This window comes from Fulmarus glacialis, unplaced genomic scaffold (assembly GCF_000690835.1).
Source record: "Fulmarus glacialis isolate BGI_N327 unplaced genomic scaffold, ASM69083v1 scaffold23657, whole genome shotgun sequence".
Lineage (NCBI taxonomy): Eukaryota > Metazoa > Chordata > Aves > Procellariiformes > Procellariidae > Fulmarus > Fulmarus glacialis.
The window spans coordinates 7,493-35,488 of NW_009221624.1; the positions used below are offsets into that span (position 1 = coordinate 7,493).

At 37.0% G+C, this 27,996-nt stretch overlaps 1 protein-coding gene across 1 annotated transcript; it reads right to left on the bottom strand.

The window, feature by feature from the left end:
* Positions 1–27,613, bottom strand: IL15 (interleukin 15). The gene is made up of 7 exons (XM_009581193.1): positions 27,560–27,613; positions 7,390–7,527; positions 3,706–3,815; positions 2,363–2,444; positions 1,831–1,872; positions 693–836; positions 1–114 (listed from the first exon to the last, which is right to left on the bottom strand). The coding sequence occupies exons 1-7, from the start codon at positions 27,611–27,613 to the stop codon at positions 1–3; spliced, it is 684 nt and encodes a 227-aa protein (XP_009579488.1).
* Between the last annotated feature and the right edge of the window lie 383 nt (positions 27,614–27,996).

The window sequence follows — 27,996 nt, forward strand, 5'->3', positions numbered from 1 at the left end:
TCAGTGCTTGCATTCCTTCTGTATAACCTTTACAAAACTCTCTATAAATTCTGTAAAATTTTTTTCTTCATACTCTTCGCATTCTTTGCATTTTGCTGATGTTGTGGAATTCAACTGAAAAAGAAAATGCAATAGTAAAGCAGGATACTGATCTATTTGTTCTGATAGAGAACTAACCCTTGTTTGTCCTGTTTTTGTGAATAATTCCAATGCAGTCAATGGCTACAGAAAGCATTGCTGGAGGCTTCCACGGTACTTCTGCGCAGTTCCTGGCTTGCTTTCTGAGAAGGATCAGCTTTCAAAGATACAGCACTTCAATGAGAGATGCAAGTGGCTATCCCTTTGAAAATTAGGATACCTTTCTGTATGTGTCTGAGCATACCTGATTTGAGATACTGAAGTTACAAACTGTTATTTATACATACACATTCAAACACCCTGACATATGTATGCATGCACAGTCAAAAGTATTTGCTTTGATGGGAATCCTGAAAGTGTTTTTCTAAAAAACACTAAATTCTGCTTTTTCATCATTGTATGTGTAGCTTTTTCATTGTTATATGTACAGGTTACTGGATCTCATTTGCTTTTATCTGTACCGTCCCACCTTACATATAACAAAAGAGGTATTTCTGCTACTGAAGAAATTCTTTTGATTTGCCTTTTTTCCACAGACTGTTGGTGTTACTTACTTTGTTATTTTCTAAGCTTGCGTTTCCATTTTTCCATATGTTCAATACATCCTGTGTTTTACTACAATTTTTGATAAGACATTCCTGAAGAATCACTTTCGTCTCTAACAAAAAGCATCTCATTACAGGTTCTTGGCATTCTTTCTGAAAAAAATGAAGTTGTAATTGTTTTACGATTAAAAAGGAATAAGTGAATGTAAGATATAATTTACCACAAAGTAGCTGATTTTTATATACTACATATCCCTTCTTACTATTCAAATACTTTTAAATATCTGCAAAGATTGGCTGTAAGAGCTAACAACATAAAGGCCAGCCAATTTGCTAAGATGATGTGAAACACAGTGTCTTGATGAAGAACATAGAAAAATAACTAATTAGTGTAGGAATTTGGGGTATAATTAAACATAGTGGAATTAAATTAGTATTATTCTTAGTAGTTCTATAGCACTTTCATTCAGAGATCTGAATTCAAAATAGGTAGGGGAGAAGAGAAAGTAGGTATTACCTGTATTTCACAAATTAAAGAAAAAGAAGCAGAGGTACTGATTTCTCCATTAAGTCAACAATAAAGCCAAGAATAAATCCCAGATTGTCTGACTTTCATATCAGACTGTCCCACTTCAAGAAAATCTTCCTGACATTGCCAGGTATTAAATCAGCCCTTACAATAGATTAACCTCTCTGGCTCAGTTCAGTTAAAAGAATGTGTGTGCACATGGCAAAAGCAGAGAAACGCACAGGTAGATGCTAACAGTTACTCTCCATGTTCCACTTCTTTGGTATTTTATTCCATTAAATAGCTTTGGAAGTATTTTCTTTGTCACTTTTTTCCTTCCTCAAATTACAAATGAATACCAACATTATTTTAGCAGTGTTTGCTTTGATAAGACCATTTTGGATCATCCTTTTTAATTGATTAATTTTAATAGCTGGTGATTCAATAAAAATAATTAATACCTGCTTACATAATTTATCATAAGTACTTGAACTAACAGAACTGTTCCTTCCAAGGCAAACTACCTGATTTCTGAAACTTTTCTCAAATTAGACCAAGGCTGCCTTAGGAGAAAGTTGCCAATGAAGAAATGAAGCTACCATATTAGACCAGTTTTGGTCAAATTTTAAGTTTACTTACATCCTCATCTGTGTTTGCAGTATATAAACTGACATCAATGTCCTAAAAGAAAACAAGAGTTAGAATTATGAATGTTAACTAAGAAATTTAGAGATAATAAAGCTAACTCTGCAAGACATGGATTAGCTCCAAGTTCAAAGGCTCAATCCATCTAGGTACTGGGAGGCAGCAAGTCATGGGATCTTGAAGTTACCTAGAAACCTGCAGGATGGGCTTCACTGTGAGGAGGACTCATCAGAATTGAATCCCATAATACTTCCTCCAAAGGAGCTAACTCCCAAGCCCACTGCCCCTTTTCTTAGAAAAAGTGAGAAAGAAAATAATATTTAATTTTAGAGTCTGAAGTATTTGGTCAACTCCAATTCCCTTTAACCTTCTATTCCTTTGCTTCCACCCATGAAACAGCATTATACAAACACCATCCCTTTTCCGGCTCCCTGTCACTGACACTTATTAGCTGAGTACAGTGCTAAATATTTAATTATGTCTGCTCCTATGATTATATGAAATGCTGACTTTCCTATGAACTTACTTTGGATGTCTTGATCTGCTCCAAATCTTTCAGAACTTCCGCCCACTTGCAATGACCTGCTGCTGTCTTTGGTACATAAGCACTAGAACAGAAGAAAACCAGTGACCATTAGGCTAAACAGTGGGTATACACAACGTTTATGCTGAAAAGAGTCAGACGTTATTAAGATACTACAGATACATTGTTTATGTATATATATACAAATAGTAAATGTGTGGGGCAAGTATATTCGACAAATCTTAAAATCATATAGATACATTAAAACTGTATCTCAGAGTCACACACTGTATAAAGAGTCAATGTGTTTTTTAAAAAGACCAGTTTTATAGAACATAATGCAAGAGAAAGGTTCAACTACTTAATGTAAAATACTTATAATTCTTTTAAAGCCTACAAAAAAATCACAAATTTCAAAGTCTCTTATACTGAAAATTTCCCCCCCTGCTACTATGGAATTTCTACCTTAAGCCCTGTAGAAATATCATTTGTCATTTTAGATGTAATTTTTTGCGTACAGGAAAGCTTCCTCCTATTATGGATAAGATTTTGCTCAAAGTGAACCACTAAAGGGTGGAAAGAAGATTTCCTTCTCTTTGGAAGATTTTTGGAATGTGAATTGTTTTAATGTGTCCCCACTTGGATCCTTAATTTGCATGCCTTTCAGTACTGCTGTACTATAAATAATATACGACAATGTAGAGAAAGACAGACCAATTGTTTTGGGAAGTTGGTTTAAAACAAGCAGTTGTTAAACATTTAAGCCTTAACCAAAGGCTCAAAAATTACAAGATTTTTGGGAAAGGGAAAAAACGGGGTTTATAACGAGAATCAGAGGACACTTACTTACCATGTTTTTGCCAGGGGGAGAGAGAGAGAAGAAATATCAGATCTTAGCAAGGAGATTTGACTGAAGGGGCACAAGGAGAAAACAAGTGGCGCATGTAGGCCCTAGAAGCAGGGCCAGTTTTCTAAGACAGAAAACTGGAGTGAGAATGGAAGGAGGCGTCTCACATACATAATTCAGCATACATATTTAAAAATGTTCACATGTGGTGTTTTTTCATTGCAAAGACATATGGCAATTGATGGAGGTCTTTAAATGCAACAATTCCAACAACTTGAGGGTTATCACGGAGATTAGGGCCAAGATGCATTCTTGACCAGACTGAGCCTGGTCAAAGACAGAATAAAGTAAGGGACCGTGGCCTGTGAAGCCATGGGGGACTGCATATCATGGCAGGAGAGGATCCACTCTCTAAAGTGACTGGAGGCAAGTAACAGCTGTAATAGTAAAAATAAATAATTTGTATTTATTATCTAATTAACATTGACTTTGTAGTTACCATAGGAAGAAGATGATTAGTCCCATCTCATTCTTTAAAAGGCAAAAGAAATGGCTGTTCAGGAGAAGATACAGCTGATATTGCAGACAAATACTTTTCAGGTGTGTTTTCTGAAAGACACAACCAAGATGATAGCTTGTCACAATCTGATTTCACAGAATTTTGCATTAGTACTGACTTAATTAACTAATTTGACAAGACATCCAATCAAGATAAGACTACCTGTTGTGTCTAGATTGAAAGACCAACTGATTTGTAGCTTGCAGAAATATATAATCACTTTAGAAAACAGTTGGTAGAAAATCAGATGGTGAAGACACACTGCAAAAATCTGAACTCATCCTGGGCTCCCTATTTATTTATGTGTTCATACTGCAGACTGCAATATTAAAGCACTTTTGTTTTGTTTTCCATCCATCTCTCCCTAGCTACCTTTTGCCACCCAAATTCTATGAATTACCGACAGCTGTAACATTACTTACAATGTTGTGTTTGCATATATATGAAATTCTGCATCGAATACATCAAATGCTATATATATGTGTATAGATCTTAAATATAGTATTTAGATATGGTATATATACTTTTTTACATAGTGTATGTATATCTATTAGTGGGAAGTGATGCATTTAAGAATTCTGTCAGTGGAGTCTGGCAACTGGAAATAAGGAGGGGGTGAGAGCTGTGCATTGACCACCAGCAAATGTTTCACCGTGCACAGCCTGGGAACCTTTGTTCCAAAGTCACAAGCCCTTTGATTTAAGCTGATACGGTTCCTTCACAGAGCTAGGTTAATTATCTGCAACTGTGCTTTTGATCCAAGGTTTTATTTCTTATCATATGCGCAACACTTTTTTATTAACTGACTCAAACAATGGTTTTTAGCAGTAGTTTATTTACATACTAACTTGCAAGTGAATATTTAAAAATGGACCAGAGAACATAATAAAACAAGAGCTAGCACTGTACAGTGGTAAAAATATGAAAATGGGAGGTCAATCCATACATTGTCAGGTTTGCAGCTAACTTGCTGAAAGCCACCTAACTGTTATTAAAGCATCTACTGGCAAAGCCAGGAGACTAATATTTACATGTGTCACAGGGGACTTCTGAAGAGTATTTGTAACAAATATTTGTTACTCTCTTAAATAGAAAATGTTTTAAATATGTTGCAATAATTTTGTTTCCAATTATTTTGTTTCCAAAACCCAAAGATATAGCCGAAATAGCATAGTAACCTAATCACTACATAAATTCCACACTCAATAATGAAAAGCAGTGCCAGACCCTTTTATCACCCATGTGTCCAAAAGCTGTTAAATAAGAAGTATGTAAGTGAATGATAAATAGATAATCTAAATTAAAGTAAGGCCAGAGCAAGTAATATCTCATCCATCTTCTGAACTATTTCAGTATGGAACATGCTGTGTTATTGTTACCCAAAGTGTGTCTAAATACAAGACTCAAGCTGTCACTGTTTCCACAACAAATGGAAATCGAAAATATGTGAGTATTAAAACCAAAATATTATGTATATAAATACAATAAATATTTTCCAAACATACAAGAATGTAATGGGAAAGAAATATTGTGGTCAAAAGAGCTAAATCGTTTTGTTATAGTATGACAGAAAGACACTAATCTTTCCACAATTTGATCTGAAATTTGTCATGGTGTTGTTTTTGTTTGGGTTGGGTGTTTATTTTGTTTGTTTGTTTTTTTAAATCTGCATACTAACTGTTTTGATTTGATTAGCCAATCCTTAAAAAATATCCTATTTTGGGTTTTGGCTTTTTTTTTAATTGCTATTTAATTGAAGTTCAAATGTAGCCTTACGGGGAAACTCAAAGTACATTTAAAGAAATTTAAAATCTGATTTGTTGGACACAGCTGAAGAAAACATGTTTTAATCTCATGTTTAATTTTTTTAAAACATGTTTTAACAAAATTATTTGAAATGTATTAGAAACATTTCACAGTAGGTAAACATTTTGATCATTTTATAAGCCAGTTTTTATCAAATGAGATGAGGTGGCTACAAATGAAAATATGAAAGACTTATGTTGGGTCCATAAGCACTTACCAGCTTTGTGTTTCATAATTAGTATAATGGGGCCTTAAAAAGCTGATTTGAGGGAGAGTTCCAGTCCAAATGCGTTGTCAAATCTATGCTGTAGAACAAAGTGTTCAAGGTAAGGAAAATAATACATTACGTACCTAATGAATAATGGGCCAGGGTTATCATTAGTTTGTCATTTGTTTCCTTTTTTTAATAATTGTTCACTGTGATGACAATGGAACACTGTGTTCTTAATGATTAATGAAGTTGTCTTGGTCTTTGGTTTTCTTAAATATGGTAGGTAACTATTTTATTGTAATGAAATAATCATTGCTAATTTAAAATAAAAGCTTCATTTTTAGAAGTAATAGAGAACCTGTACTGCTTGCAAATATATAAAAAATATACTACATGCATGCTTTAAAGAGTATTCCATTTGTTTATAGATAAAGTGGTTCTTAACATCCAGTAGATCGCCTCACACATTCCTTTCAGCAATTCAGGGCCATTTTCTACTTGAATTTCTTAATTATTTCATCCAAACTGTTATTCAACAACACAAGGAACGTTAGTTCACTTACATGCTTTGACAAATTATTCTTGTCACACGTTGTAATTAAAAAATTTCCTTTGGCTAGTGCCAGTTTTTCATTTCTTATTCTGTTTAATCATTAACCAATTCCTCTCTGTCTTCATTACGTCTGTGATACTTACTACTGTTTTATGGAAGCTTGAACTTTGGACAAGGGAGCAGCTCATATTTAAATACATAGATACTTTTATCTGTAGCTTATGTCCTGATAACCTGCAACTCTAGGTTAAGGATTAAAGCCTTTGTAAGTGAATATATGTTATTGCAAAATGCAGTTGAGAATTATGAAATACACAATAATCTGTTTGGAAAAAGAATGCTGTTTTCTTATAATGATGTAAAAATTAAGCACTTCAAGAGCAGTTACCACTGAGTAAAATCTGCGCCACAGTGGTACTGTTTTCTGTTTAAGGAAGGAAATGTATAAGCAAATGACAAAACTTTTCTTTAATAAGGCAGAAACAGTTGCTGATTTTGCTGGTTTGGCTGTCACAAAAACTATAATCTAGGTCAAAAGAAAATATTCATATATCTCTGCAGTATTTAAGTTACATGTGAAGGAAAGTACTGAAAGCTAAAATTACATGTCTCTCCCTACATACCATATATCTAAATGTCTTTATTAAGATTTGCTTATAAATTTCTCAGTGAATCCTTGATATGTGATATTTATAACTAAGAAAGTTTAGTTCCTGTGCAAGCTGGTTTTACCTGCAAAGGTCCACTATTTTTTGTTGCTTATTTTGAACTGCATTTTTATTCTTAGTTAGAGAATTTAGATCCTGAACTTACAAATCCTTGACCATTGCTTGTTTATGTGTGCATATGCTTTCAATACTGTTCTTCAGCCTAAAACAGCTCTTTCCTTCATTGGGGTCCCTCTTTGATAAGTAAGTAGATAGCAGTCTTGTCTCAGCCTCCATTTTGCTAGAGTATTGTACTAGGTCTAGTCGGGATGGAGTTAATTTTCTTTGTAGTAGGTGGTATGGTGCTATGTTTTAGATTTGTGACTGAAACAGTGTTAATAACTCACCAATGTTTTAGCTGTTGCTGAACAGTGCTTGCAAGGCCGTCTCTTTTTCTCACTCTGCTCTCCGCTATCACCCCCAACAAGTAGGCTGGGGGTGCACAAGAGGTTGAGAGATGACATGGCCAGGACAGCTGACCCAAACTGAGCAGAGAGATACATCACACCATATAACATCATACCCAGCATTAAAAGGAGGGGGGTAGTTTTTCAAAGGTAACCTTTGCTCGAAGACTGCCTGGGCATCGGTCTGCTGGTGGGAGCTGATGAGTGTTTCCTTTTGCATTATTTGGGGGGTTTTTTGGTCTTTTTTTTTCTTTACTTATTAAACTGTCTTTATCTCAATCCCTGAGTTTTTCTCACTTTTACCCTTCCAGTTCTTTCTCCTGTCTGGCTGGGGTGGGGAGTGAGCAAGTGACTGGGTGGCAGCTTAGCTGCCAGCCAGGGCCAACCCACTACAATTATGCAATGCAATCTCTTGAAGACATTTGCCTCCATTTCCATGATCTTCCTAGCAGTCCTCATCTGCTTCATTTTTCTTCCAAACAAGTGACCAGAAGCATACAATATACTGAGATCTCACAAAGGATTTAGAAACTGGTACTAATATTTTCCCCTTCCATGGGAAATAGGGAAATGGCTTGTGCCAGTGTTTTCTTCATGACTGTATCACGCTGGTGGCTCATCCTTCAATAATATGTTCCCCTGCCAGAACTTTATGTCCGTTTCTTTCAGAATCCTGGAATGTCTGAAGAATCTTTCACTATTTGAAAAAAAACCTCCCCCTCAAAAAAAAAACCCCAAACCCAAAATCTAACATGCTTAATTTTTGGATACTCTCAATTTATCCCTAACTTCTTAACCTCTAGCACACAGCTTTTTTCTTGATCGGTCCTTTCTCCTTTTGCCTCTGGGCTTTCTGGCTAGGTTCAGCGGTGCTGATAGGCATCACTAGTCCTTCCATTCCTTACTCCTGTAAGTAAATCATCCTCCTCAGACGGTTCTCTCTTAGGACACCCTGTATTCCATTTTTGTTCATCCTTGGCTTCTTGGTTTCCCTCTCTTTTTTGTGTGTTTGATGTGTTGCTCTTCCCTTATTTGTTGCCACGTAATGTTTTGTTTCTGCCCATTTCTCGTCTTCATTCTCTTCATTCTGCGATATACCTGTTCTTGCACATCCTATTTTAGTCAGCCTCTACTTCTGCCCTGTTCTACAGATGTGTGTCCTCAACTCTTTTACTTCTTGTGCAATAAAGGGCTGTAAATATTCTCTTCTTTTCTCTGTTACTACTGCAAATTTCCCTCTAAAATTGTACCATCACCTCCAGCTGTCTCTAGTCCTTGGACGTTTTATTGAGCAACATCTCAGGCATAAAGTGTTTTTTTCAGATGCATATTCAAGTACTGCCTACATCGTGCAGAGCTGATTCATTTGTGATGTTTCTGCAATTCTTCTCCTTCAGTGTCTCCTTTGCCATAATAATTATAGCCTCCTTTAGAGAACTCTGCTTCCTCAACACGAAATCTCATCCTACAGCTCCTGTTCTGCTGTTCTCTGTTGGCTCCACTAATTAATTGTTCTGTCCTCTTGTGCTAGGGCAATCCCTTTTAAGGGGACAAATCGTCAAGTAGCTGCATCTATTTAAGGCTGTGTATTGTGCATAATATTTTAGCTCCTTCTCTATGCTCAGAAGCATAGAGAACATTTTTCATGTCAGAATCTATAAGATTGGGAAGAAAATCAGATGTTTTTCCCATTTGTATTCTAGTCTTGTTAAAAAAAAGCTTTTTTTTTTTTTAAAAGATTTTTTTTTCAGGAGAGAAGCCATGGAGAGTAAAGATTCCATAAACTAATGGAAGTGACTAAAAAAGGAATGGAGCCCATAAAGAAAGCAATACTTCTGAACTAGATAGATGTTTCAGTATTGAGCCCTTAAATAAGTAATTTTGAAATCAAATTTTCATGGATTGTAAGTAAGTTTTAGAGGAAAGACGTATTCTTAGTGCCTTGTTATGGAGTAAATGCTGGAAAACACTGCAAGTCAAAGGAGAAGACTCACTGAAGGATCTCTGCTTTTTCATTCCTAAGTTCTTCTAGACAGTTTAGAGGGAACAACCAAAGGCAAACAAACAAAAAAAAAACCTGAATGTGAATTAGTGTCAGAATGTATTTATGCTGATGGGGTAGAATTCAGAGATAAAAACAGAGAACCACATTAATGTACTCTGAGACAGTAAGAAACTCTGTAACAGATGCTACCTATAGGTGCAACCCTCTAAACACACCTTGAGAGTAATTTCATTTGTGTGTTACCAATATCAACAGAAAGTAATATTTTTGTATGATGGGATCTAGTACTAGGGCCTTAAATCCTTTCCCAGTTTCTACAGATTATTCCCATCTATGGAAGAAACATATTTTACAGCTCTGGTAAGTTCTGTTTTGAACAACGTTTGATGCAGCAACCATTAAAAAGTTGATTCTTTGTTATCATGGTGCCTGAATCCATTATGATTGCACAGCCATTTTAGTTCCTCTTCTCCCTTCCTACCCACCTTTGCATAGAAGCCTAAAAATTAGCCCTCAAGCTCCATCAGGTGTTACCAGCAGCTCTCCTCCTCAAGGTTTGAAGGCAAAGAGCAAGCTTTCCAAGTTTCTGTCTAGCTTGTACTTACTGATCCAGAAAGGAAGTCAGTGGAATTACTGAATGTTAAACTGAATCACATGCTTGAGTGCTTGCCTGGATGAGAGCCAAAACACACCTTAGATTGTTATGTCTTCAAGCCTTTATTCTGCAAAGCTAAAGTGCTTTCTCAGAAGTTTTGTATTTAGCTAGAGTTAGGCAGGCTAAAGCATTTTTGCAGCAGCTATTTTAAAACTGGGCATTCTTTAAATATTATTCCTATTTGATTAATTCCCTTTCACCCCCCTCCCCCCAAGAACAGCTTTCCTTGTTTTTATTGTATAGTGGCGACTCTCCTGTCAAGTACTAGTCTACCTAGCTTATTCTGCTTGTATGTGAGTAGTGTTGACCTTCAAAAGAGTATTCTCAGTAATCAGCATGGCAGGAAACTCTCGGTTTAATCACTTATGCATTTATGTGTTCTTGGTTTGCTTAAATACTTGTTGATTTGCTTTTGACGTTCATCCGATAGGACTTCCTTCTCCTATATGCTCTTGCTAACTGGCATTTATGCCAGAAAGTATAATTTGCAATGCCTGTTTGAAAATTTTGCCAAAAGGTCACAGAGTCATTGCTATTCCGCTCAATTCCTTAAACATCAGAATTTGAAATATAAGAAGTTAAATATTTCCTTTGACCTTTTTTTGCAAAACATGCTTGAGACCTGGGGCTCATACCACTGCTTTATGAAGATGTGTCCTATACTTGGCTATAGGCCTGAGAAGTTTGTCCTTGGTGCAAAGAATGATTTTATACCTTTCCAAAGAACCTTACAGTCACAGTAGCAGTGAAACCCAACAGAAGTGCTGCAGTGTTTAGGGATAAATATTACTAGTTGAATATAAGTATGAATATTGTGAATTAAGAGCTTTCCTTTTAGTCCATCTGTTTTCACTAATTTGTCAGTCACAGTCTCAGAACAATGCATACTCCATGACCACAGGCCTCTTCCATTAATAGCTCTGCTTGAAATAGGGGTGCCAGCTCCCTATTTACATGATTGAGAGACCAGGACATCAAACATGTTGCTTACTCCATCGGTTAGACTTACCTCTTGCCTGTCAATTCAGGATCTCTCTTACGCATTTTTTACCTGCTGGCAAAATCCAGCCAGAAAAGAAAGCTAATACATGCTTCTTTCTTTTTACATCCTTCCATATAATGTCAGTCTTTTCAAGGTATCAATCACTTATTAAATCATGAAGGGTCAACTTAATGTTATCCTGATGCAAGCATATATGACATTAATGCTGCATTTGCTTAACAAACACTGTGATTGATAAACAGAGAAGCCCCAAGTTTTGGTAGTGGCAAAATTAATGAGTTAAAGGCATAGTCAGTAAAGTAAAGAGGAAGTACACAGGAAAAAGATCCTTTGTAGGGCACAGATGGTTAGCTTTGATCATTTACCCCCAAACGACACCCCTCAGGATGCAGTGTACAATAATTAGTGAAAAGGTCTTTCAGAGTATATTCTCCCGGATTAGTAAGCAGCTGAATCACAGGAGATTCGAAATGTAAAGGACATTAATAAAACACACAAAAAAAGAGCCAGAACTAGTCAGCGCTGAAGTTTGTTTAGCAAAATATGTCCTGATCTATATATGTCATTAGGCACTCTCTGTAAATATTATTTGTGATTTTTTTATGCCACAGAAACAAATATCCAACAGGGAAAAAAAATACAATTAGGGATACAATTTTTGTGCATTGAGAGGTAGGTTGTTAACATCTAAACCAGTGCCAAACACAAAAACTTAAGCAGTAAAAAATGTGAAGATGTCATACTGATGTATAAAAGTTGGAAATCCTGAGACCATAAAATGGTTATCATAGGAGCAACTGCTGGACAAGTGATATCTCAGTCTTAGTAAAATACTCAGCTCAGAGACTCTGAATAATATCATATGCTAATAGAGGTCTGTAACACACTTGTAGTAGATAGAAGACTAAAAATAGCAAATGCAGTTCTCAAAATGGTAAACTAAGGCAGTATTTTCAGAGCTTTTTTAAAAAAGGAAAATTATAATCTATGACCCTCTCTTACAGCGATACTTTTGCTGGAATTTACTGGATCCTGAAGTAAACAGGCAGGATGTAGTTTGAAATACTCTACTTTTTCTTGTGCTTTTATTCTTCTTTAAAGAGCAGAATGAAATCCTAATGTGTGTCAATTGCCATAGCTTTACCAAAACCAATGAAGTTATTTCCATTTCCAGAGTTGTTGAGAATTTGACCAAAATGTTAACCTGGGAAAAACAGATTTATTGAACAACTGAGGAAAGCAGCACACAAACTTCCAAAAGAAATATTGTAAACAGACCAATAGGCAGAAAAAATTAGTATCGGGATTCAAAGAAAGAAGAACAAAATTTCTCTACTAGAGATTTGTTTCATATTTCTGTATAGGAATGGCAAACCAATTTATAAAGGAAATTATTTCTGGTTTATATTACTCTAAATCACTTATAAATAACAATGCAGTAAGACTTAGAGCAACTGAGCAATCATCCTTAGTTTCTTGCCTTAGGATACAGGAAAATTGATTATTGGAAAGGCTCTAGTCTGTTGTACAGAAGCCTCCTCCTTTCATGTAAATTTTGAATGTATTTTTGTGGAATGTAACAAATGATGAGATTGCACACTGAACCACTTTTTCTGTATGTATGCAAGTGGTGAGTGCAATACAGTAGTTGTCATTATTTGAGGTTTCTTCAATTTGTATGGGTGATGGTTTTCCTTCATTTCTTGGCAGCCAAACCCAGAATGCACAGAGGAATGGAAGAGGCTATGTGTGTGCAAACTAATGAGAGCTGAAGCAATACTAAATTATATTAAGCTGGTTTCTGTATCATAGCTCTTAAAAAAGAATAAATGGTAGTCATGGTTCTTAACAGTGCAGCACAGCGCACATCCAGAAAACTTCAAGTTTTCTTTCAGAGAGGGTAAGATGTGTCTACTAGCGAGTACATTCATTTAGACAAAAGTGTTTTTATAAAGATTGAAAAAAGTACTTCACAGGGATGTTAAAAGCTTTTGTATATGAAATAATTGGCAATACCGCAAAGCACAAATAAATCCCTGGGTGCCTTTATATTATAAAGCTGTGTGGAACAACATTATTGAAAAGGAGTAAACTTGGATAAAATTACAGGTCCGCACTCTGGGATTGCTTATGTCATTCATTTAACCTACAAGATGTTAAGCCAAAAACAACTCACTGTGTTGACAGTAATTAAGAGATAATAAATGTTTCCTATATGCTTATACAAGATGCAAGATAAATTGTAAGAGATGAAATACACATTGTAAGTTTAACCCATTAACATATTGCAAAAAGTGAATCAATTCTATTAAATTAATATATATGTATATATATATTATTTACAGAATTATGATTAGTCTGCTAAGTAAAAGAAACATTTTGGGAGATAATGCAGCCTGCCAGAAAAATTAATACTTCTTACAAATTGGAAAGTGCACATCTTCAGATCAACATCAATCAATCAAAAAAAAAAAAAGTGTCCAATTTTCAAAACAGACTGCTTTCAGCAGCTCCCACTGAAATAAATGCCTGATTCAGCTGTAGGGAACTGGTCTAGTAAATGTGCCATATCCACCTTGTGGGAAGGCATAAGAGGAGGATAAGCTAAAGATAATATTTCCCCATAGTCTTTTTTTCAAGGAAGTTTTATTCATCATTTTCAAATGGTAAAGCTAGAAATTAGTTTTATGTCATTCTAAGCAAGGGCTGATACAGTGTTTGGTCTGCCTCACAAACATAGTGTCTCTTTCTTAAAAAAAAAAACAAAAACAAAACACCAAAACCAAAAAAACCCCGAAGATATTAATAACTGTGTGTCATACTGTTTGCCTGAACAATACTTGGTTTCCTGAAGGCAATACAGCCCTCCTGTTTTATATAGGCTTTTCTTTGCTCTCCCACCAGGACTGCTTACTGTTTGCTTGCCACCAAAGGAAGGTATGTATTTGTCCTGAATGGAAGCACAACATTGCAAACTAATTTGCTTTATTGTCTTTGTAAGAACAACTAACAAAGTTTGGTTTTGGCAAATATTCACCCACATGCCATGTAAGGTGCACATGGTTGGTAAAGCTAGAATCAAATTTAGAAGTCACCAAAAATATGGCCATTCACATATAGCCTGGCACCTGCTGGTCTTAAAGCCAAAATAGGCATCATACATACTGCACATAGAGACACATGGCAGAATGCAACTGAAATGAAAGCAGTAAGGAAAGTTCACATGAATTATCACAGATTAGTCCCAAGCTGCTACCTGGCTTCTGAAACTTCCCTAACTAAATGTTTGAAGACCTTAAGACTTAGCTTTATACTGAAGTCTTATGATTGCATTCTCTATGACTCATGCTATTAATAATAAATCTCTGGGCATTTCAGTGTGGGACCTCAAGAGGCCAAGGAACCAGCTGACTCTGACGATGTAAGCATTCCTCTTTGTTTTTTTTTTTAAAACTTAACTGATAGCATCAGGTGCCTTTTTCCACATGGGAACAAAATCAGAACAAAATGAGATTGTGTTACACCTGTCTCGGGTCAGATGAACACACCAGCACACTTTTGCGACTTTCAGATTACAGCAACTCCCAAACGAAAACGAGAATTGTCATCAAAGCAAACACTTATTCTAAGGATCAAGATAGCGCAATAGGCTCTTTCACCGATGTTCCTAGTGCCCTCTCCATAAGACATGCAAACTGGATAATCAGCATAGCAGAAAGTATGGCTGAAATGTGTATGCTGAAGAATTTTACACTTTCCTTCCCTAAAATCAGCAACTTCTACATTTCTAACTGAGCTCACTGAGTTTTGCTCCAACTCTCTTCTCCAGAAGTTGAACTTCTGAACTACTGAACTAGACTCCTCCTCTTGAGAACACATACCTGTCAGTTTTCAACACTTCGGCAAGAACAGATCCAGCACCATTTCAGTCCCCAAACCCAAAACTTTCTTCTTAATTTTTTTCAAAATTTTACGTTTGATTTTTCCAAAGGGAATTATCCATTCCTGCCACTCTATAGTACCCCTGCTGTATGCCATCTTAGAAAGTCTTGCAAATTGATTAGGCCAGATTTAATACTATTGTTTGTTTTACACTTGGGTATTGAGCCTGCAAGTTGCTGTGTCTGCTCTTTTCCCACTGGGTTTTCTACCTTTTGCTTTCAGAGCTTGACTGACATTACTGATCTTTGTCTTAGACCTGTATAGGCAGCCAATAACAGTTTTGCATCAGAGTAGCCATGCAGGAGTCGTCTTGTTGAAAGCCTGTTTTATATTAAAGCTTCTTTACACAGCTTCTGTATATTCAAAGGCCTGCAGAAAATCCTGTTGTAAGAAGTATATCACACATAATGACTCTTCATTAGCCCCAGCTGGTCTCCAGGTAGTATGTATCTTATGGGTAAGTTGTAATAGGCAGATGAGAAAGGGATATAGTCCTTACAGGTCTATAAGTACATGTCCCTAATATGAATTAGAGAAGCACATCGAATTTAGGAATAGCACAGCTGACTGTAAGCAAAAGTCCTCTAGGCCTGATGTCTCCAAACGCAGCCAGTCGTGGATGCCAAGGGAAGAGTATACTGATACCTCCCTGATATATCCTCCAATCTCCAGAGAATGCCGATAAAGCTTGTCAGATCTGGGGTTAGTGTTTTCAAGTTTATAACCTCTCTAGCCTTTTTTCCTTGCTGTTTATCAGCATAGGTAAGTATTTGGTTTTTAATGGAGTTTTTAGAATTTTATATAGCAGTTTCTTCTACATAAATATTTTTTTCAGCTTACATTTCAAATTTTGACAGGCAATGTTAAGTTCTAAACTTAAAATATGATGGTAAGTAGTTTAAAAATGCACAATGTTACCTTAATGAGGCCTCTTCGTAATGTAATTTTCTAAAGAGTACTGCTTTTACAAGCACGTATAACCTAATGGAACATATCTTTCATTTTTTAGGTCAGCTGAGTTTTCTAAAAGTTACAATGTCACTACCCTGAGTAAACATACATACTATTTTCAGACATTACAATGGAACAACTGCTGGTATTTACTCTTTTCCCGAAAACAAGTATTTCATTTATTTGCGGTTTCGATCTATTTATTTCTGTTTCAGTTCACCAGGCACTCTGAGAACATTTTCATCATTTGAAATAGCTATTTCCAAACTGAGCAACCTAGTTGAAAAAGAGAAAACAAACTTTCTTCTCTCTTAGTTGCAAACTATGAATAAAAAAATGCATGGAAGAGCTATCATTTACTAATTCTAAATACCGGGGACAATGTACCATACTTTCAAGATTACTTTTGACACCAAGGCAGGCACATACAGAATTCTTCAGAGCACATAGCAAAGTTGCATCCCATCAACCCAAGCTTGTGATCAGCTGAAGGGATGATAAATACCAGTTTATTCTGTTGGTTTCAGTAAGAGTGAGGCATTTATTCTACTCAAATGCCTAACATATTTTTTTCCAAAGGTGCTTCCTGTCCATCAGAAAATCTGAGGGATACTGAGCAAAAAGAATAACCTATTACTTTGAGAATGCTCCTTTTTTCTTCTATAACAGAAATAGTTTAGCTACTCATATTTAACTCACACAAGACAAGATTTAAATATTCTTTGAGCATGTTACTTCCATTCCCATTTCTTTGGAATGGAATCTGACAAAAGTTGTAAGCAAATTACAAAACAAACTAGCAAGCAAAAAAGTAATCATTCACAATCTTACAGGCTAAAAACTTTGTAACAGTTAAGAATCTGAGTGTATAACTTACAAAATTGCTTAAGAAATATGGCACATTATGGTTTTTTTCTGGTTAGAAATACTAAGTACTTTTAAAGTAAAGGTTTCTTTCATTTGCAAAAATTTTTAGTGGTTATGTGAACTAGAGAAAATGACCCTTTCTTTAGAAAATAATTGAAGTATAAACAGAAATCAAAATTAAGTTCCATTATTTGAACGAAGGGGGGTTTTGTTTGCTGATATTTAAGTCAGGACAAAACACGTGTCTTAAACTGCTTTGAGATAAATCAGTCTGTCCCAGTTCTTGGATGCTACCATACTTTCAACATGGTATGAGCACTGAGCTGTTAGGAAAGGTACTGGCAAAAACCTTCAGATCCTAGAAAGCAGAGGATCATTACTAGCCCTCCATCTTGTTGGATCACCTTGTTGAAAAGTCATTTCTACTAAGTGTAATATAGAGCTTGAGTTGGCCTTCTCAACGTTTATACATCAGTTCACCTTCAACGCTGTATCTTACTCAAAGCGGTAGTCAAATTACCTATTAGTTTCTTGTTAAAAATTGTCACATATACGCAGCACATAACTTTGCATTATTGTCAAGTCATTCATCTTTAGCTGGATGAAAACTACTAGAAAAATACTTTGTCCTCACTATGACCCATGTATCTTGAAGTTGCACACAGTTTAAAATGAAACCTGAAATATTCATGTGTCATTTAAATTATGCAAAATAATCTAAGGCATCCATAAAATCTTATGACTCGGAGAGATATTTTCAGTTACATGAGGGCAGGAGATGAGTGGGGGTTTTGTCCTTCAAAAAAAAAAAAAAAAGGAAGACAGAAAAAAGAAGGAATTGTTTTAAAGTAGAACACGAGAAAAGTTTCACAAAGATTCCCTTGGGAAAAAAAGTCTCATAGATACTTGAAGAGTGAATGTATCAGTAGTGTACATGCTCTAAACATTTCTATTGTATCACCATACATTTATAATATATTGAGGTACTGTTAGATAACCCCTAACCAAGATAACAAATGTTAGTATCACAGGGTTTTTTGAGTACAATGCACAAGTCATGTGGTTTTGAGTATGGAATAATAGGAGAGAGTGAGTAGGAAAGCCAGTAAAGCTGCCTGGATTATAGGTATCCAACTGCTGAAGACTGTTTTCTCAAAGCTCAAGATAAATTTGAATACTAGAAAGGAGAGCTACACTTTGTGTTCTGATCAGCTAGAGGGAATGCAAATGGTAACAGCAGGTACCCATAACAGAATTTTCAACTGACTTTATGCCCATGGGGAATTCAGAGCCAGCACATCATAGCTCTTCACTAGGGTTTCCCTATATTCTCTGTAGCTCCCAGCTCCTTGCTTCTACCTGGTAAGGAAATGAAAGCAAATGGATTGATTTTAAACTACTGGCTCCTACAGAGCATGGCATCAGCCGAGGAGCGTGTATAAAATCAATGTCTGTAGTGATGACCCAACTGTTTTATATTCCCAAAACATTTTTGACTAATCAAGGTAGGCGTCCATTCAGTAGATTCACATAGATGTGGTAGAAATCACACCCACACCAGAACACAGGGTATGTTCAGCCTGTGCAGATCACCTTCTAGCTCCTGGTGATACTTTCTGAAGTCATGGTGCTGAACAAAACCTCTAGAAGGTCCCCTTCATCCTCAAGCTAGTAATCAGAAGTATTCTATACTAAATTACATCATCATAACTTATAGAGACAACATAGATGTTTCAAGAGTCCTCCACTTGAAACTGAGACAAAAATCATGTAAATACAGCAACTTGGCATATGCTTTCCTTCAAAAATAACAAATTCCTCTCCTGATCCAAGGTGCCTTGTCCCACAGCTGAGCTCTGAGGCATTTTCTTATACAGAGCTCGCTATTGAGAACAGTCCTCAATTCTCCTCTTTCTCCCTCTGGTCTTTGTCAGCTCCAGCTTACGCATCACTCTTCCTCCAACACATATGCATACACTGTGTTTCTGGCCAGAGGAATAAGCAGATTCCCCTCATAAATTAGGATTGCAAGGGCAGAGACTTGTCACGTCTGTCTCGTTATTCCGGAGTACTAGACCCCAAATGCTTCATCACATCCTGAAAAACTTTGCATTGAAAAATTCTGGCCTTTATGAAAGGGTGAAGCTATTCTTGAGATAAAGTTGTCAAAGAAAATGTCTCCAGGCCACATTTAATGTCTTCAATGTATTTTCTTCAAGTTTTACCATGCAAATTAAATAAGAGTGTGTCCTGTGATAAGCTTTTGTTTCAACTTTTACAGAAAATGAATGCTGGACTGACTCACTAACGTCTTTTTTTTTTAATCTCAAAGTTAGCCTACACAGACTCTTCATAAAGGTACGTGTCTCTTACTCTGAAATAGACTCTTTCCGTATGATATTTTTAATTCTTGTGTATTTGAATTCTATTTTTAGAAATAGTGAATGCAATAACATTGTAACTCTGTAATTTAGCAGAAATGGAATCAAGCACTTTGAATCATGCACCAATCAAAGTAGAATAACTTAACGTATCTCTTTAATAATCTAAAGCCTTGCAGTTTTTATAGAGCTGTGAGATCTATTTAGATGTTTTCTAGCAATGTTTTGGGTCTAGTATAAATTTTCTTCAATAGTCATATTCTGACCTGATAGCAGCATACTGTATATTAGAATCTCAGTAGTATATGAATGGTTTTGAAGATTTTTGGAAAAAAAGAATTTGCCCATTCCTTCTAACCATCTCTAATGTGATGTGGCAGATGTACATTTTTCTAAATTTCCTACCTGCTTTTAATTGTCCTCCATGGGTCTGCAGGAGCTAAGCAGAAGTGAGTAAAGCCAAGCACAAGAGATCAAAATAAATGGAAAAAAATACTGGGAAGCTTCAGCAGTTTTCCTGAAGCTGTGTTTGTTTATTTAATTGTAATGATCTCCTAATGGTGTGAATTTCTCAATTCATAGCATATTCATATACCTTTTGTTTTACAATTGCAGAGGCTACTGATTAACATTCAGTCAGAGGATAAGCTCAGTTAAAGGATACTTATTGAGTCATTTCCAAATTGTGGTTAAAATTTTACTAACAAAATTTCAGTAATACACAGCCAATTCTGTGTGTCTGATTTTTGTCTTTTTTAAAGTGGAGTGAATAATGGGAATTAATTTCAATAATTTTATATGCTACTTAGTTACTTGAATACCAGCGTGATCACTATCAGAAAAAGATAATAGCTTCACTGAAACAAACTGATTGTATTTGCCTCTGAACTAGTTTTTTAGAAAAAAAGCGGAGATATCACCTGCATTTTTGAAAGACTGAAATTTTTTTGAGAACTCATACTTTATGTTAATGCTATACTACTGTTTGTCTAATCATAGCAACTGAAAACATCAACTAAGACGGAACCTAGTGTGCTGTACTCTAAACTATGTAAACCTGTAATTAAGACTAACATTTTCCAAAAGAGATTACAAAACACCTCAACAAGTCAGTCAAAATGCAAAAAGGAAGGAGTTGTTATGTCATTTTTATTGCTGGAGAACTGAGACACAATAATATCGCTTTAATGGCCCCTGGTCATGCATAGAATTTGTGAAGGTTTCGGAAAATGTACTGAATTGTCCTGAAGCCAGTGTGGATTTTCAGGTGAACAAGCATTCTGCTCCTTAGAAATTACATCAATTTCTCCTGTGGACTCACACAGTGGAATTATTCTTGAGAGATTGGCTACTAAACCAAACACTTTGCAGTTAAAATCTCAGTGACACCTAAGCTTCAATGGTTTCATTGGTCTTGAGACACTGCATTGGTTTATGTGCAGTATCATAGTACTAATGTCACAGACTAGAAGAGATTCTGGGAGTCCAATTCCTAGTTCCAAGACAAAACCAAATGCCAATCTCTTTTTTTTTTTTTTTTTAAGAGAGATCTTTGCCTAATAGTACCTAATGCTTCTAGAGAAGATTCTTCAACATTCTTAGAGAGCTATTTGTCTCATAACACATATGACAACTGCATATCACAGCTTAATCTCTTGTAGGAAAAGCATGTGGATTCTTGCTTCTTAAAATGGAAAAGGATATGAAAAAGAAGATTAGAAACTTTCAAGGACATCTAACCATTGCCTGTTGCCAGCATATTCATAAGAACCTCTGAAAGGGGAGCTGCTGGGCAGAATGGGTAAGTAAAAGATACCGCTGAATTTGGGTTATGCCTGACCTTGCTACTGCTTGAATCAATTGTTTTCTGCCGACTAAACAAAAATTTAGGCCTAATTTATTTGGCACTTTGAGGATTTTTTTTGTTGTTGAAGACTGGTAAATAATATGGCCTAACTCAAACTTTTACAGCCCAGAGAATGTACTCTTTTCTCCTGCTTCTTTCTTTGTCTGCCATTGCTGCAGACATCTCCTGAAATTTCCAGATCCTGTAGGTTACTTCACTTGATGCTCCCAGATGGCAGTGTGAATGGGGTTTGAAGAGCAGAGCAGAGGAAAAAACATCTGTTGGGGCTCACTAAATATGAGGAAGATAATGTAGTATTTGCTGATATGAGATATAGGATTTGAGGCCGACAAACAGGCTATCCTGGCCGGTAGGATCATCTGTTGGCTATTCTAAGGAGGGGACATAATATTGAAAGCTGAGAAAAAGAGTCACGGGATATGTACAATGGAAAAAACCTCACATCCCAGATCTTCATGTTTGAAAAAAGAATGGTAGCTGGGAAGGGGAAGCACAAATTATTTCTAATTAATTAAGTAATGATATTAAGTGAAGTGAAAGGCACATTCTGCCGTAAGGCAAACAAAGACAGGAAGAAATTACTTAAGTCTAAAATGCCATAGTATACCTCTCGAATTGCGTTGACGAATTTATATGCAAATCAACAGCAGATGATATGAGAAGTATTGTGGATGATTAATATGATTCAGGATCTTAATTTTGACATATTATTTGGTCATCTCTCCTTTGCATTAGTATTATGATGCAAAATGAAATTCACATTATCTATTACAGAGAATTTTAAAATCAGACCTCTGTAGTAGCACAGGGAGTTGTATCTTGGAAGGACTAAATCCACCAAAATATGCTGGGAAAGTCTATCTAATATCAGCCTAATTATGGCACAACATTTCAGCATTTTGAATTCCGAATAGAAGCAAGAGAGCAGGACAATGGGGCAATTCTCTAACTGTGTGGAACAGGATAATGAGGTGAGAAACATCTCTTGTATGAAACAAAATGAGCGTAACTGCAGGCTCAAAGCCATAGTCCATTAAATAATATTGTGTTTGTCTGGACATGTTAATAAAAAAAATTTTAAAAAAGTAAAATCATGTAGTTATCCAGATAGCTTCTGTAGGAAATTGGAAGTCACAGGAGTCGTCTCACTATTTTTATGTAGCTAGCTACTTCTGGGGAACACAAACAACTGGTTAAATATGCAAAATTATAGAGCAATTAAGGACACAAAAGTGTACAAAGCATACAAATCAAGGTTCTCTGTCTTTGCTGAAAAGTTTGCTTGAAGGTGTGACAAGGACACACCAAGAAACATATACCTGGGATTCAAGAGAGAAGGAAAATACATACCCACACAAGAATTTAGCCAAGACATAAAGGTTACCAATTCTACTTTTGCAAAGAGTATCATGAGACATAAATGGTCTGGTGCATTGTGTTATGTTGCAGTAGAAACAATTACTTTCATAGCAGCCTGTGCTTTATGAGTTTAGTTGGAAGTTGTCTAATAGCATAGACAAGAGAATTGACTGTTAATATCTGCATGGCGAATGTCTTTTTAATATATATCTGTATTTTTTTTTTAATAACTAACAGAATTCATATGAAATAACTGTTATTTCCACAGCTGTTTTTCTTTGAATCAGTAAATACAAATGGCACTGTGAGGTCTTTTCCTCCCCCCTCCACCTCCCTCCCCCCGCAGGATATCTGTTAGAAAGCACTGGGGTTTTGTGATTGTAGTCAATCCAACAAAATCCCATGTTCCCTCCCAAAGCACTTCATGAATCACCTGTCTTGAGCTGAAGTGAAACTTCTAGATCGAATTTAGGGAGGGAGCTTTGTTTTCTTCAAAAAAAAAGTGCTAAAACACTTCCACTTGAAGTTGCTTTCATTTGAAAGTAAGTTGCCATGCTGAAATTTTCCTCTCTTTCCTCCAGCAAAAAAGCTGTGAATAAACTTTTCCTGGAGCAACTTCATTCAGGAGAGCATTATTTCTTGGCTCGGGAAACTACCGGTGAATGTTGGGTAAGAACGGGTGATTCACAACCAGGCTGTGCTGGGTAGTGATACGATAGCGAAATCACTACATGGCATGGAAATGAAGCTTATTATCATAAATATCCACTCAGAGACAATCTAGAAGTTAAAACAGTATACCAATGAGACAATTCCACCTCAGGGCATAGTTTACTACTAATCCTTAGCTCACCGCTTTGATGAGGACAGATCAAACACCAAGGCTGTAGATGAGTAGATTACATCAGTTAAGTGGATCCTGAAATCTTGGCTTACAAAATTTTGCAATGCATGAGTGACAGATGGATTTGCACAATTTGGATTGCCAAGCTACATCAAGACCGTTAGGACTCCTGTCTGCGCAGTCCTTCAGGTCTCGCAGTCCATCTGCATAATATTCCAAGGCTCAAGCATTTACTACAACCCAATACTCTGCCCCTGATCCAGTCGCCAGACAAAATGGATAGGAGGGAGGATCTCAAGAAGCTGTAGAACGAACAAAAAGTTTTCTTCTGGGAGGTAAAAAAGGAGTTTGCAATGGTTAATGATGAGGCTAATTAGTAACATACGAAGGTGTCTGCTTCAAGTGCCTGAAAAAATTTTCCTATTTGACACAATACCAGGAAAAACAAGGGAGGGGACTTCCTCAGTGACTGGGAAGCAGAACTGCTGAAACTTTTGTTGTTCATGCAAATTTAATCCCTCCTGCCAGCTGAGCACAGCATCAAGGTAGTCTGCAAGGAAGCTAGAAGTTGAAGGGTTTTATGCAGCTGTTCCTTTAAAAAACACATTATGATGCTGCATTAAGCCTTTGTCAAATATAAATGTGTTTTACCAGAAAGAAAACCCCACCAACAATGCAAACCTTACAGCATGAAGTTCAGCCTACAAGAATAAATATTTCAAACATCACTGAATGTAACAATGGAGATGCAGTGGGCATGCCTGCAAGTACTGAGGCCACAGGTTTGAGTTAGTCTACGCTACAATAAAAATAGTATTTGTGTCTGCTGTTCTTGACATACGTGCAGAAAGGCAAGTAGCAGAAAAAGAGTTGAGGTTGTCAGTGATTCATCATCTTGCAGCCTGAGTGGGGGAGACGTGCACAGTTGTTCTCAGCATGTCATTAATTTTAGGCTGTAGGGCTTTTCTGGACTGGAGTTTTAATAGGAGTATTCTCCAGCAGGACCAAAACTTTCTGCAGTTACTCCAGCAGCTGCTTCTGGATGTTCCTGTGTTTCTCAGTACTGTCTTCTGACAATTTTCTATGCCTCTCCCTTTTTTCAGAGAGGCTTCTCTCTTCTTTCTGTGGTCTGATCCCTCTTCAGGATACGATAATTGAATTGATCTTACTCTACAGGCATGGATGGTGAGCAAGACGGATGGGCCCCTCACTACAAGAAGGGCATTGAGGTGCTGGAGCGTGTCCAGAGAGGGGCAACGAAGCTGGTGAAGGGCCTGGAGCACAAGTCTACAACTACCTGAAAGGGGGTTGTAGCGAGGTGGGGGTTGGTCTCTTCTGCCAAGTAACTAGCGATAGACGAGAAGAAATGGCCTCAAGTTGCGCCAGGGGAGGTTTAGACTGGACATTAGGAAAAACTTCTTTACTGAAAGAGTGGTCAGGCCTTGGAACAGGCTGCCCAGGGAAGTGGTTGAGTCACCATCCCTGGAGGTATTTAAAAGACGTGTAGATGAGGCGCTTAGGGACATGGTTTAGTGGGCATGGTGGTGTTGGGTTGACGGTTGGACTCGATGATCTTAGAGGTCTTTTCCAACCTTAATGATTCTATGATACTATGATTCTATGATTCAAAGCAAATAAGAAAAGGAATATTAATCCGATCCAGCTGATCTCTGGAAACTGTTCTGAATCTTCTAACATTATCAGAATATTCTTAGTTAGCTTTTGTGCAGTAGTTTCTAAGATAGTATTTTATATAAATAACCTCTGTTAAAAATAAGCGAGAAGATAGCTCAACTACAAATACATCATCCAGTTCAAATCTTTATTGATCACTGAAGATTTAAAGGAAAAAAATCTTCACAAAACTATTACAGAGTGCACAAGAATATATTCTCAGTAGATGGAATTCAGTCAGCTTTCTTCCTCATAGTAGACTATTCTACCTTAATTTGCACATACCTTTAAAAGGGGTAGTGGTACAGTTGTATTTAAAAATGTTCGCTGGCTTTGGAAGCAAACAGAATCGCTTCCAGAAGACATGAGACTTCTTTTAAGTTATCATGAAGGAGGAAGGAGATTAAATAGGTAAGTTATAACAGAGGCAACATTACTATGCCAAAGGGCAAAATAAACTTTCTTACTGAGCTAGCCACACAATCCTGTGTCTGCATCTTGCTACATGAGTAATGGCTTTTTATATTCTTTAAGAGCAGTAGGGGAAATATGGTAGTCAAAACAACACTGATGGTATTTATATTTGAAATGCTCAGCATAAATAGAAACTTATTTGCTTGTGATGCATTTGATTTTTTTACAGGCTTAGAAGAGTAAATAACCTTAACTTGACTCACATGTGCTACAGGCGATCGTTGTGGAAGAACTGGCATGCAATAACTTGTACCTGCTCAAGACAGTGGCTCATGACCTGCTTTGTCGTTATCTTATATCATATCTTGAGCACCATCTGAGAAGTGCTAGGACCTGGTTTTTTATATGATAACATGGCAGGAGACTGAAAATGTAGGGACAAAGGCTCAGGGAGTTACAGTCTAGTGTGGAGAGATGGAATATGATGCAGGAGATGGTAGAAGCATAGATCAGAAAAAATGAGCTGTAGAAGTGGGAGTTCTATAACAAGGTGTGATTTTGAAAGACCTGTGACAAGTAGGTCCATGCAGTAGTCCAGATCACAGTACTAGCAGACACCTGAAGCCAGCCAACAAGCGGAAGATACTATGATCTCCTAAGAGTGATGTTTTATCTTTTACCCCAGTCTCCCAACAGAATACAAACAGCAGAATGGTAAGGAATTAGATAAAGACAAGAAACAAACCTTATAACAAGTGACTCTCTCAATACATGAGAGAGATCTGGGTGATTTAGCTATGCTATATTCTTCACCTGTCCCATAAACTGCTGCTGTCTGCTCTAATTCTCCTAACTTTCCATAGGCTACATGAGGTTTGATTTCCAAATTTTTCTCCATAATCAGGAGGGCTATATTTTTCCTGCTTTTAATAAAAGCTAAGATTCTGATGAAATCACTCCAGCACTTTGCATGAAGTCATATGAAGCTATTGGGTAATCGATTAACTCAGTTCTGAGCGGATTGTTTGTTTCTATGCCTTCTGCAGAAAAGCAGCTGGTAAGCCAACAGGAAAGTTGGGCTATAGTTTCAAGTATGAGCAATTACACGTTGAGAATTGAAGAAGCTGAAGAAGCTTTGATCAAAATTCATTGTAAAAAAAAATCCACCCTGTTCTAAGCAACAACTTCACTGCTGTAACTAACATGAAGACTATTCAGACAATTCATGTTTGCCTTTTCCCCACTACCTGCATATTTAGGCAGACTGGTTTTGCACAGGGACCTATCCATTCACAGTGCAGCACATGACAGGGAAGGGCGGGTGGGATGGGGCTGTGGAGTCGTCATGGAGGTGCCATGGTGGCAGGGCTATATGCCCGGTGCCTGCCTTGGAGCCCCGCTGCGACCCTTGCACAGGGCACTCTGGTTTTTTCCTCCGTGGCAAGGTACCGTGCAGGCAGCCCTCTGCTCTGCTTGTTGCCATGGGACAATCAAGTGTTTGAAAGTGGGAGAATCCCACCTCAGGCTGTCACGTCCCTCAGCAACAGGCCCCGCTGCTCAGGAAAGGAGCCTGCCCGGAGGAAGGGAAGGACTGGCCTGCCAGCGCGGAGCTGCCTGCAAGCCTGGGGGTACTGAGTGCCATATCTAGTGGCTTTTGGGTTATAATGAGGTCACCTGGCCACACTGCATACTGGAAATGCAAGTGATACAGAATCATCCAGAAAGCCTGTTGGAGAGCTCTGAAGAGGGCTGCAGGTGCCGGACACTTACAAGTATTTTCCTCCTGTATTAAACACCCTTGAGGGTCAGGGGTTATGGCCTTGCATGTTGCGAAAGGTCAGCTGGGCATAGGCATTAAGCAAGAGGGAAAGTCTGCTAGAACTTGCTGTGCCAGGAATAAACTGTGAAAAACACAAATGTGAAAAAATCCAGACCTATTTACTATGTAATTCTGGTATAAGTGAACAACAAGGAGTGGAAAAACCAAAGCAGAAAATTATAGGGTGCTAGTGATCTCATCTAAAATACTGGAAATGTTTCCAAGCCTTAAATTTGCTGTATTGCCTAATTGTCTTGTTGGGCCGTAAAATAACATTTAAACCTTTTCTGAAATTTCCTAAAATGTCATGTTGTTTAAGTGACGCTTACCTGACTCTCCAGCCTGCTCAATGCTCCAGCAGAGTCTCGTGTTGGCCGCGCCATCCCCAGCATCCCACCTGCTGGAACATTACTCAGAACAGAAACACAGAATCTGGATCACGAAAGTACATTGTGGGACCTAGACGTGGAAAAAAAAGTATGTATAATGTTGCAATAGAGTCCTGAGTGGCTCTCAGCCCATCTATTAAGGATATTCAAAGCAGGAAGTTGCTGAAATTTTGCAAGTAACGTTTGCAAGTCCCCTTCAAATGTTCTAAATTAATGGAAAACACAAGACACAGACTTTTTAAAAGGGTTATTTTTATCTAGATAACAGAGACCCATCTTTGAATGCTGCAATACAAGGGGGGTTCCCCATGGAAAATTTATATTGTCATTAAAGGATAATTTTTGTGACTTCTGATAACAATCAGAAGAGAGGTTGT

What these genes read in the sequence shown, in the direction of transcription:
- IL15 (XM_009581193.1), bottom strand. Translation starts at nt 27,613, where the DNA reads ATGGCGCGGCCAACACGAGACTCTGCTGGAGCATTGAGCAGGCTGGAG. An exon ending in CAGCAACAGCTAAAACATTG is followed by an intron (nt 3,816 to 7,389) that starts GTGAGTTATTAA and finishes TGTGTCTTTCAG; the next exon opens with AAAACACACCTGAAAAGTAT. An exon ending in CTGCAAACACAGATGAGGAT is followed by an intron (nt 837 to 1,830) that starts GTAAGTAAACTT and finishes CATTTTTTTCAG; the next exon opens with AAAGAATGCCAAGAACCTGT.